We start from the raw sequence: 12,683 nt of genomic DNA, 5'->3' as shown, positions 1-12,683 counted from the left end.
TGGTGTTTTTGTGGTATATTAAAATATTTAGTTTTGTTGATGTTGTTGTTGTAGGTTTTCCAGTAAAAATGTCTGATCCCTAAAACACAAAACAAGATTAATTTACTACAACTGTATACGTTTTTTCATATTCTAATAGGAAATAGGCCTAGTTTTCCCCCGGTGGTTTTAAAGGGATAGTCCACCCAAAAATGAAATTTTGTCATTACTCACCATCAAGTTGTTCCGAAACCAAATGAGTTTCTTTCTTCTGTTGAACACACAACAAGATATTTTGAAGAATGTGTGTAACCAGTCAGTTGACATTAGCCATAGACTTCCATAGGAACACACACACACACATATATATATATACACTATGGAAGTCGATGGCTAGCGTCAACTCTCTGAAAGTGTTTTTGATTCAATTTAAAAAAGTTTAATTCTGTGTCCCTCATTTCTTTCAAAAGGGTTTTTCTCAGTTCAAATGAAGGTGGACGGAACAGAAGGTTAGTTTTGTGAGTTTATGCCTAATTCACATTAACTTGTTTTAATCTAAACACAATCCAACCACGAACACTCATTTTCTTATATTATTTATCAAAAGTACTATAGGTTTATAACATCAGCCATATGCGTTCCTGTTTACAGTCACTGGCGTGTTTAAAACAATGTACTTTGACTAAATATTTGACTGTCTTAACAGATAGTCAGGATGAGACATGTAAAGCATCATATTCATTTGGTTATTTCGTGCTATTTAGGGTTGACCTAAAATCATTTAATTCAAATAATTGTGCTGCAGTTTTCATTAACAGAAAAATTAACTGGAAGAAAAAGCTGAAAGTGTTGGATAGTTTCACACACTGACAGAGTAAATAATACTGCCGTACTCTTGAATATCTAGTTGCTTCTCAGTCCCTCAAACCAAACGCGATTTACAACATTTAGTTGATGTAGTTAAAGGGGTCAAGAGTACTTGGAGTTACCGACCCATTTAATGCATTAACTAATGTTAACTAATTTGAAACTTACCATTTTATGTTATGGTGGTGAGGAAGTACGAACCCAATCGCAGACAGTAGTCAGGGCAACACGATTTATTAAACAAATAACAGGGAAAACAAAACCCACGAGGGGGCAAAACATAGACAGGACAATGGAGACTAACTAGACTGTGACAGATAACTACAAGAAAAACAAACAACTAATACAGGCAATGGTGCAACAGGACAACAGCTCTTCACAAGATACTCACAGACTGACAAAGGTTTGACAAGGATTAACAATGAACCGACACAGGACAGCAAACACAAGGGGATTAAATAGGGAGACTAATGATAACATAACAGGTGACACAGGTAAAGCAATAAAGACGAGACTAATGATAACATAACAGGTGACACAGGTAAAGCAATAATGACAAAACGAGGATAAGGAGGGCGGGGCTAGAAGACGAGACAACACAAGCACATAAAACATGGGTCTGTCATGATCCTGCCTCAAGACTTAAAGAAAGACAAGGACTAGATGGCAGAATCATGACAGAACCCCCACCTTAAGGAGCGGCTACCAGACGCTCCTCAAGGAGACATCAAACACGGGACATGACAGACTGAGACAAAGACACAAACCAACTAAACATGACAAACAACAATAAGGGCAGACACGAAAACACAACGACAGGGTTGGGGTGCATCAATAAAAATAACAAACACTGGAGGGGGGGCGGAGGAACAAGAGAGTTCATAGGGGAATGTCCAGGGTGGGTGGGTGGGACTGTGGTCTTGGGTTTACGGGGTGAGGGTTGAGGGCGAGGAATCCGGGCAGACTTGGAAGGGGACACATGAGGAACAGTCTTGGGGGAAACAGTTCGGGGCTGAGTGCAGACAGGGCTGACCGGGGAAACACAAGGCGACTTGATAGGAGTCTTGATAGGGACAACAGGGGGCGACGATACGGGACGAATCTTGATGGGGGAAACAGTAGGAGATGAAGCAGGACTCAAGACAGGGGATGTAGTAGGGGGCTGGGCAGTGGAGAGAGGCAATGCAGCAGCAGGCTGCAGAGCTGGAACGGGGTCATAGAACTCTGCAGACGAATCAGAACCAGCGCTCCTCACATCAGACTCGGAAGATGCGCTTCTCATGTCCGATTCAGGATTTGCGTTCACTACAACCGACTCAGGAACAGCGATCTCTGCAGCTCTAGGCACGGGGTCTGGGGACAAGACAGGCTTGACAGGGACTTCTAGGATTCTGACGAGACGTGACAAATAATCAGACAGGGTCTTGGCAGCAATGACGACAGGCATCTCCTGACTAGCTGAAACCGACTGTAACACTGCTTTAGCAGCAGAATCGGCCGCGGCTCTCTCTTCAGCTCTCACGACTGCAGACTCATGAGCAACCCTCTCTGCTGCCGGCACTGGAACAGCGTTGACTGAAGCGGGCTCTGGAACAGCGTTGACTGAAGCGGGCTCTGGAACAGCGTTGACTGAAGCGGGCTCTGGAACAGCGTTGACTGAAGCGGGCTCTGGAACAGCGTTGACTGAAGCGGGCTCTGGAACAGCGTTGACTGAAGCGGGCTCTGGAACAGCGTTGACTGACGCGGGCTCTGGAACAGCGTTGACTGAAGCGGGCTCTGGAACAGCGTTGACTGAAGCGGGCTCTGGAACAGCGTTGACTGAAGCGGGCTCTGGAACAGCGTTGACTGAAGCGGGCTCTGGAACAGCGTTGACTGAAGCGGGCTCTGGAACAGCGTTGACTGACGCGGGCTCTGGAACAGCGTTGACTGAAGCGGGCTCTGGAACAGCGTTGACTGAAGCGGGCTCTGGAACAGCGTTGACTGAAGCGGGCTCTGGAACAGCGTTGACTGAAGCGGGCTCTGGAGGAGACAGAGATGGAGGACAGAAAGCTCCCTTCTTCCTCCTCTTTCTCCTTGGCCGCGGAGCAGAGACCAAAACCGGGCTTGTGACCAGTAGGGGAAGCTCAGCAGGGACCGTAACTGGTGCTGGGAGGACAGACTCTGGCAGGGTTGACTCCGTCGCTGAAGACTCCGAAGCAGACTCCCACGAGATCCGTCTCCCTCGCTTGCCGCGGAGACTTACAGGGGCGGATGACGCTTTAGGAGTCGAAGTGGGGCATCCTTGTTCCTCCTGCGTAACAACGCCTAAGATGCGACTCTCCTGGATCACAGGCAGACGGGCAGAGGGTGGAGATCCCAAGGAAGTAGTGTGTTGATCCTCCTGGGAGAAATGATCCCAGAGTCGGGCATAGTTCCTCAGGATCCACTCACCCTCGGACGGGATCGGACAGTTGACCCTCTCTCTGTCGGTGGGAGCCGACAACCACCATTGTTCTGGTTGTAGCCGGAGCGACATGCGGTCTGCTGGGTTCCTCTTTGGTCGGTTCATTCTGTTATGGTGGTGAGGAAGTACGAACCCAATCGCAGACAGTAGTCAGGGCAACACGATTTATTAAACAAATAACAGGGAAAACAAAACCCACGAGGGGGCAAAACATAGACAGGACAATGGAGACTAACTAGACTGTGACAGATAACTACAAGAAAAACAAACAACTAATACAGGCAATGGTGCAACAGGACAACAGCTCTTCACAAGATACTCACAGACTGACAAAGGTTTGACAAGGATTAACAATGAACCGACACAGGACAGCAAACACAAGGGGATTAAATAGGGAGACTAATGATAACATAACAGGTGACACAGGTAAAGCAATAAAGACGAGACTAATGATAACATAACAGGTGACACAGGTAAAGCAATAATGACAAAACGAGGATAAGGAGGGCGGGGCTAGAAGACGAGACAACACAAGCACATGGCCCAATAAGGCCATGTGTTTGCACATAAAACATGGGTCTGTCATGATCCTGCCTCAAGACTTAAAGAAAGACAAGGACTAGATGGCAGAATCATGACATTTTATTTATTAAAAATATAAGAGGCGTCTGGAAGGATCATGGTGATCTAGTCAAGACACAGGAGCAAAATGAACAGCACAAACTCTTTTATATCAGATTCAGAATATGATGTATGTGACAGTTTTATGTATTCTTATTTTTTTAGCAGCATAAATGTGTGATATAACATACAGAAGGTTTTCAGCATCTTTTTGCACATTCTCCAGGAAATTTGGCACTAAGAAGAAACGCCACGCAGTCATCGACATACGGCTTGTGGTTTGCTGAAAAGGCCGTTGACGGTAATCCAGGTCCGGTGAAGTCGTGGTCCGCGTGCTCGTCGACCACTAGTCAGACTAACCCGTGGTGGAGGCTGGATCTGAGCGATACTTACAGAGTTACTAGAGTGGTCATTACTAACATAAAAGAATGCTGTCCAGAACGAATAAACGGAGCGGAGATTCGCATCGGAAACTCTTTGGAGAACAACGGCAACAACAATCCCATGTGAGACCCTCTTTCACCCAGCAAAAGAGTTAGGAAAATGTTGTACTAACAGAATATTTGAAAGAGAACCTCTTATGCTTTTTTACATGTTCATCTATCATTAGTGTTTAATATTGCTGTTTGCTCATGAAAAAGTCTGCGAAGTTATTCTCTAATCAGTTGCTAAACTCCCTGAAACACCTCCATTGGAGTCTTGAGTTTTCTTCCGAGAATGAACACGTCACAATATTCCTCATTCAAATAAATCATACGCATTATATTATGGTTGAGTTAGTTAGTAGTGTGTTGAAACTGGCGGTTATGGTAGGAGACGGGACATTTCATAAACACGCTCGAAGTGCTCGACCAATCACAACACACTGCTCCAGTCGACCAATCAGAGCACAGTGTGCTTTTCAGAAGGAGGGGCTTCATAGAGACAGGAAGTAGACAGAGCGTTACTGACAGACTGGGAAGAGAGGAGCCGCAACAATGGAGAATATGAGGAAATAATCAACATTCAAGCAGAAAACCTGTTCTAGTAGAGCCCAAAAAAAAATCAAGACAAGAAAATGGGACATTTTAACATTTTAGAAATATTGCAAATCACTGGTCCAAGAATGTTTTTAGAATGTAAATGTATTACCATCGCAGTGGCTTCACCCTTAAGGGTCATCAAACGCGCCGGCGCGGTTTTGCTGGATTTTCTTCAAATAGTAGCAAAATAGACTTAAAATATTCCGTCATTTATGGCCATACAGATAAAAGAAATATGAAAAAAGAAACTGTAAAATGTCTACTTTTGTTTGTGTCCACTTACAATCATAACAAAACATTGTGCTTTTGTAAAATAAAGGAAATAAACAGGGAGTGCTTCCTGCCTCTCCGTCTCCGTGAACTTTTTTTCTGGAGCACGTCTCTAACTTGAACAAAACTCAGCGAATACCAGTCACACAGGCATGAGCAATATATCTTCATAAAAGTGTCTACATTTAAATGATCTGATTAAAAAAGAAAACAAATATTCTCTGTTCAAGTAAACCGTATGAAACCAATGAGAGGTATAGTTTCTCAAGCGATTCACATGCTAATAGTCCACGTGAAGGAATGCAAACCTGTAAACGTCCCGATCACCTCAAAACAAAGCACAAAACTTCTTCATTCCTCTGCTTTTCATCGAGATTGGAAGACACGCTGTGAGTTTACTTTGGATTTACCTAAGAAGAAGAACGTGATTTTAAGATAAGAATGATTTTTACGGTAAGAAATTTATTCTCACTTATATTAGATATCATGTTATTGTTGCATAAAGTTCACATTCTACTAGTTGAACTGGTGTCAGACTGGAAGGTATTAAATCGACAGAAACATGTTGAAATGAAATATAGACAGGTAATCAAACTTTAAATGCTAAATAAATATACGTGTACGACACAAGGACATTTTATTCTCCATATAACATATATGACATAAAAGTAGGCTTGTATAAGTGTTTACAGTAACATGATGAATATTTTAATGCTTAGACCAGTGTTTTTATTTTAACTTTTCAGTTTTATTTTCTGGTTCCCCCATCCAGTTGATATCAGCATGTTCACAGGTTTTTTTTTTATACAGGGACCAGATGCCACTGAAGTCCTGCTGACTTAAACATTCACACGAGTCTGTACATGAACATGGTCAAATGAAAAAGCAAACACCTTGGAAATGTCAGGTATGTTGAACAGAAACTGTTTCAGAAATTGCACAAAGGTTTGTTACTGTTCAAGTACTGTCTTTAGATCAGTGTGTTCAATAATGTGCCCTTTTGTCCTTCGCTATGTATCTTTGTATTATGTTGTGTTGTAAATAAATCCAAACAATAAAAAGCCATTATTTTAATCTCTCCACATTCTTTGTTCTGGTTCCCTCACACCCTCCTCGCGGCTCACAGCTTTCTTACACAAAACATATCTTACAAATTTGAAATCAATATTTTTTTGTGAATGAGTGGGCAGGACGATTTTCACATAGTTTTGAAAAAATATTCTAGGTTACGTGATTCAGTTTTTCTAAAGTCTTGTGAATAAATAATTAGTAAACGTTTTATGGCCTTATTTCAGTGATGACATTTTTTTATGCATAAACGTGATTTTCTCAAAACTACAAACTTTTACATACATGCTGCTCGCACATTATTGTAGCAGTGTAATCAGACTTTAGCCATGAACATGTTACAAGTAACAGAAATAAACAAAAATGTCAGGTTATGTCAGAACGCCTCCAGGCCCCGGAAAACACCTCAGACCCCAGAGAGTTCATATCTAAGACATCCCTGATTCCTCAAGGCTGATTCCTCAAGTGCAGAAAGAATAAAGTCTGAATGAAGTTGTCTCTGTCTCTCTGTAGATGTGCTGTGATTTCTAGTATTCCAGCTGGTGTTTCGTCCAACTACACTTGTAACGATGTGGAGGGTCGATATGTGAATCTGATCATTCCTGGAGATTCAAGGTTTCTCACTCTGTGTGAGGTGGAGGTCTATGGAGAAGGTCTGACCAAATTAACTATGTTGAGATATGTCCGTTTATTATTGATTTATTATACATGCTCTCAGTAGTCAATAAAACACATTTGTTCTTACACTAAACGTTGAGGAGGTTGAGGAGATTCCCCCTTCTATGTAAAGTGCTTTGACTGCAGAGAAAAGCGCTATATAAATGTAATGAATTATTATTAAACACTAAACCAAGGTTATCCTCATTGCAAGTGAACCTGTGTTTTGTTCCGTTTCAAGGGAACTGACGCTGCGTCGTAGACAACACCATGGTGAATGCCTTTGCGTGATAGAGTCTGGAGCATGTATGAAACTAGACCAATCTTGATTGGCCATATAATGTGTCCGAGGTTGAGGTTCAATGCCAAGAAAAGCATACTGTCTCCTCTGCAGCGAACTACATTTCTGGGGGTGGTATGGGACTCGACTACGATGCGGGCACAATTGTCTCCCACTCGTATCGAGTTTATACTGGCGGCAGTTACCAGGATCAAGCTAGCCCAGGCCATCACTGTAAAACGTGTTTTCAATCACTGTAAAAAAAGGTCCAGAGATTGTTGGGGCTCTTGACAGTAATATCCAATGTAATACCTTTTTGCCTTCTGTACATGAGACCCTGCAGTCGTAGCTCAGGACAAGTGGGTTCTCTCCAAGAACGCAGATGACTTCATACCCTTGTCATATGGAAGAAACCATTGGTCCTGTCTCAAGGCACAGTATTAGGGGGGCCCAGTAACAGAAAGATATTGACAGATGCATCCCTCACGGGCTGGGGAGTGGTCATAGAGGGCCGCTTTACAAGGGGTCTATGGAGGGCCGCTTTCCAAGGGGTCTTCGGAGAGAGCATCATCTCTCATGGTACATAATTTGCCTGGATATGACGGCTGTATTTTTAGCACTGAGGTACTTTCTCCCGGACCTCAGGGCCCATCACGTTCTAGTATGAACAGACAATATTGCCAGCAGCCATATCCCCCTGTAGACCAAGACCGGTTGCATACTGAAGCTAAGTAATGTTGAGCCTGGTCAGTACGAGGATGTGAGACCTCCAGGAAAAACTAGGTATCTGCTGGAGGAGGTGTTAGTGAGGCCAGCAGGCGGCGCTGCTCACCCTGTGGTCTGTGTGGGTCCCAATGGCCCAGTGTAGTGATGGGGACACTATAGTGTAACAAGCACCGTCCTTCGGATGAGACGTTAAACCGAGGTCCTGACTCTATGTGGTCATTAAAAATCCCAGGATGTCCTTCGGAAAAAGAGTAGGGGTTTAACAAAACCGGCATCCTGACCAAATTTGCCCATTGGCCTCTGTCCATCATGGCCTCCTAATCATCCCCATAAACACTGATAGGATCTATCAATTGGACTCCTTTCCACCAATAAGCTGGTGTGTGTTGGGCGTTCTGGCGCAATATGGCCCTCTTTACAGACTGGTGTATCAGATACTCCTGTGGTCCCAGTGCAAATTGCTGTCACTCAGGGCGATGTACATCCCTGGGGACCAGAATGTGGGAGCAGACGTTAGTAGAGATTCCTCCACGAGGAAACTGTACACCTTAAAGGGGAATGTGTCTACTTTATGGTGCAGAGAGCATCAGTTGGACCCAGGTAACTGACCGGTGACTTCAGTGCTGGAGTTCCTTCAAGATAGTTTCTCAGGTGGTCTTTCCCCGTCCACACTTAAAGTCTACGTGCTGGCCATAGCTGCCTTCCACGCAGCATTAAGTGATGGACCTTTGGGAAAGACACCACTTGGTTGTAAGTTTCCTTCGCTGTGCCTTGAGGATGAGCCCTGCGGCTCATGTCACGGTTCCAGCTTGGGACCTTACTGTGGTTCAAGAAGGGTTGCACCTGTTGAACCCATAGAGTCTGTTTTTATTGTATAAGTGCGTCACTTTGCCACCGCTCCTGAATGCCTGAGAGTGGCTTGCTTCATCCCGTCAGAAGCTAACTGTGTTGTGGTCCAGTGTGCCTTTGAACCACCAATCAGGATTGGTCTAGTTTCACACGTGCTTCAGATGCTACTACACAGAGGCATTCCCCATAGTGTCGTCTTCGACACAGCACGAGTTCCCTTCTCACAGTCGTAACCCGAGATGTTTTACTTTGTGAAGTTTTGTTGATGATTTTTGATGATATATCCATGTTGCATCTGTTTAATCTTAAGTGACAGATTAATTTGCACCAGAATACTGTAGATATTATAGACGCATGGCCTTTGATGCCAAAAACAAATTTTGGGATCCTAAAAATGCATGATTATATGATTATTTGCATTTATCTTCATTTCCCCCTGCTGTCTGTGACCCATCAGAACCACTGATCTAAATGATAGAGAGTAACATCATGTGTGTGTGTTTCAGGTCCTTGTGTAAAGCAAACGTTTGTGAAGCTCAAACTGAAGTCCAGCCGGAGTCTGTCTGAAGCCACAGAGAGAGTCCAGCTCCTGACGCAGGTGAGAGAGAGAGAATTTTTTATTTATTTATTTATTTAATTTTATGACAACTTTATTAAGTACAACAATCTACAATCCATTACAAACATCTCATTAGATTATACCATAATCTCTGCAAACACCATTATCAACCCCACACAACACATTTTCTACACTCCAAGTGTCTTCAAACTGTTCCACATTCTTCATAGATAGATAGAAAATAAAATCATGTATTACTCTTGCTTTTATAAGCCTTTTAAAACACAATTCAACCACACACTTTGAGTCATAAAGAATACTATATCTTCTGCTAATATATATACAGTATAGCCATTTTTTCTTGTCCTAAAAAATAAATGTAACAACCATTCTTCCTACTTTTTGTTTTTACAATATTTAAAACCAAAAATACACACAGTCATTGTAAACCTCTCATTGACATAAGTAAACAAAGTTCCCAATAAAACAAAAAGAGATCTCAGTCTCTCACAATGCATAAAACAGGGACAAATAGTTTTGAATGAAAAAGATCTGGGGTGTGTTTCCCAAAGCCAACTATGGTCGCAAGATCCGCCGTTACCAATAGAGTTCAATAGAAATTGCGATCATAGTTGGCCAATGATGCTTTTGGGAAACGCACCCCTGAGCGGTTGTAAGAAATGTGCTGGTTTCAGCTGGAATCTGCTCTGGCGGGAAGAGGGATTTCTAACGTGACGCTGCGCTGGTCTCAACTGCCCGAACAGGAAGTGATGCGGAAGGAAGTTGCGGCCCGTGAGTGTGTTCATTCAAGAAACCCTGGAAAACTGTATACAAACTTCAAATGAATACAGATACTACAAATGAAATGGAAACGACGTCTTAATGATGTAATGAACGTTTAATTTACAGCTCAATGTGCTCAGCGGTGATGACGGGGAAACCTAAACGCTCTTCGGATCAGCGGTGATGTTCTTCATCTGTCATTTATATTGCTTGAATATTCTCTTTTCTTCACAATGTAGATGGACTATGTACTGCATTTTATTTTTTACTTCATTTGTATTTTATTTTATTACATGTTCTTCTTTTTGTGTATTGCATATTGTCATCTCTGTTAAAATTACACTAATATGAAAATAAACCAAATTATATATCAGCCTATATTATTCAATATATGTTTATTTATTTACATTTATTTATCTAGAAGTCCTTCATATACATTTATTTATTTATCATTCCATTATATTGATTTATTTTATCAAAAGGTGTTTATAAATTAAGAACAAGCAGAGGAGGGGAACGCGGATATGACGCCATTGACTCGCGACCGCACCCCCGCCCCCCCCCCCCGCTCACACGCCCCGTTTCCTCGGTTAAAATCGCAATTTTCTCACGATTTACAAATAGTTGGAAACATTTGGGATATTGTAAGTATTCAACTAAACAAAATATATTACATTGGCCTATTGGTGTTTGGATATTTTACTGCAAAAATCCTACATATTGTACCTTTAACTAAAACAGATCTTTCTAATATAGATACTGTAGATTGGCGGGTGCATCCAGGACACTGAAGATGTTGACTCCTCCTTTTTCCTAAAGAGTTTCACTGACCTGTTAAAAGAAATAAACTCATTACAGAGTTCTCAGTGCCATCTACTGTCCAGCGTAATGAAGCCTCTTACACTGGGCTTCTTCTGTGTCCTCGATGATGGTTTCCAGCGGAGCTTGAGTCCAGCTCAGACTCACTTCGGGGATCTTCAGAGCCCATTTCAGCTGAGAGGAAACCAATGCTGGTGAGTGATTTCAGTTCAGCTCTATGTGTGCAATTTATATCTGTCAATTACAATTATTTTCAGCAGTTAACCAGTTATGTCCAAATTTTGTGTTTGTTCTTCTTATTCCTTATACAATGCAGCATTTAATGTAGTTTAGGAAGCAACACAAAACATGAAGACATTTCTCTCTCTCTCTCTCTCTCTCTCTCTCTCTCTCTCTCTCTCTCTCTCTCTCTCTCTCTCTCTCTCTCTCTCTCCTCATCCAGCAGTTTGTCTCTCACGGCAGGGTCAGTCAAATCGGCTCTGGAGTCAAACTTCATCTTTATGTACGATCTGCTTAACATAAACTCTGAAACACATCATTAGTTAGGCAAATAAACACACACATATATAAGAGGATCAGTTTGCATGTCAAATCACAAGCAATGAACCAAAGCAACTCAGTGGAATAGTTCACGGACTAATCATTTATATCGCAATTTTGTTTTAGCATTATCTATTGTTTATATTGTTCAAACAATGCAGAAATGTAAGTCGTTGTTTCTGGAAGCTTCATTTGCTTGGTTTTGGGGACTTCTTTCCCACAAAGTTTATCTAAAATGTGTTCATCTTGTGTGTTTAAAATGTGTGTATCAATATATTGATATTCTTTTAAAGAAATTGAGACCAAGATTAGGTTTTTATTTTCGTTTGAAAAAATGTTTTTCCTTTGTTGCTCGAAAAAGATTAGTGTAAAAGTACCTTTTTGTCAGTATTGGACTATGGTGATATAATATATGCATGCGCCTTTGAATACTCTGAAATTGGATGTTGTTTATCATGCTGCTTTACGGTGTGTGACTGGTTCAAGTGTGTGTACACATCACTGTAATTTATATGAATCGACACATTGGACTTCATTGGGCTTGAGGAGAAAACATCATATATTGATTTTCATTTGAAAAGCTTTACTGGGTAAATTACCACAGTATGTATCTACACTAAAAAAAATGCTGGGTTGTTTTAACCCAATTTTGGGTCAAATATGGACAAACACAATTTCACAATTAATTTTTTATCCAACGTTTGGGTTTGTCCATATTTGACCCAAATCTGGGTTGAAACAACCCAGCATTTTTTTAGAGTGTAGTTTATTGACCTATACTGTACTAATATCTATAATACTAGATCAACAGTCAAACTTTTACTCAATAACCCAATTTTCCATACAGAAATAGCTAGATCAGCCTTTTCTAAGTATGCTCCTTGCGTATGGAATGAGCTTCAGGGTATATCACACATGAAATATGTACCATCTCTCTCTTCGTTTAATAACAGTCTTAAAGTCTGTTTTTAAAGAACGGTGTAAATGGTTTAATAGTTGATAGGGGGGGGGGGATTGGGGGGGGGGGGGGTGTAAGCAATGTTAGTTGCTTACATTAACTAAATGAGCCTACAATAGCAGACATAAGCCCTTGAAATAAAAAAAATGGCCATGTTTTATAAAAAAGTTGACAAAACTAAATAAAAACATAGAAATTATGTAAGATAACGTTAATTTAGTTGTAGATTACATTCTCATATC

General features: G+C 41.5%; 1 protein-coding gene across 1 annotated transcript; it reads left to right on the top strand.

Annotated features, from left to right (window-relative positions):
* The first annotated feature begins 455 nt into the window (after positions 1-455).
* Positions 456-10,501, top strand: LOC306993360 (fucolectin-like). The gene is made up of 6 exons (XM_079603066.1): positions 456-488; positions 4,137-4,416; positions 6,784-6,923; positions 9,289-9,380; positions 10,037-10,133; positions 10,251-10,501. The coding sequence occupies exons 1-6, from the start codon at positions 467-469 to the stop codon at positions 10,268-10,270; spliced, it is 651 nt and encodes a 216-aa protein (XP_079459192.1). The 5' UTR covers positions 456-466; the 3' UTR covers positions 10,271-10,501.
* Positions 10,502-12,683: the final 2,182 nt, after the last annotated feature.

This window comes from Phoxinus phoxinus, assembly GCF_949152265.1.
Source record: "Phoxinus phoxinus genome assembly, chromosome: 2".
Classification (NCBI taxonomy): domain Eukaryota; kingdom Metazoa; phylum Chordata; class Actinopteri; order Cypriniformes; family Leuciscidae; genus Phoxinus; species Phoxinus phoxinus.
Note: the sequence above shows the minus strand (reverse complement) of the source record. Positions and strands in the feature narration are given on the sequence as shown.

Excerpts from the sequence above, each read along its gene's own strand:
- LOC306993360 (XM_079603066.1), top strand. The coding sequence starts at position 467 with ATGAAGGTGGACGGAACAGAAG. Across the intron at positions 489-4,136 it reads GAAGGTGGACGGAACAGAAG|GAAATTTGGCACTAAGAAGA; the intron begins GTTAGTTTTGTG and ends CACATTCTCCAG. Across the intron at positions 6,924-9,288 it reads GGTGGAGGTCTATGGAGAAG|GTCCTTGTGTAAAGCAAACG; the intron begins GTCTGACCAAAT and ends TGTGTGTTTCAG.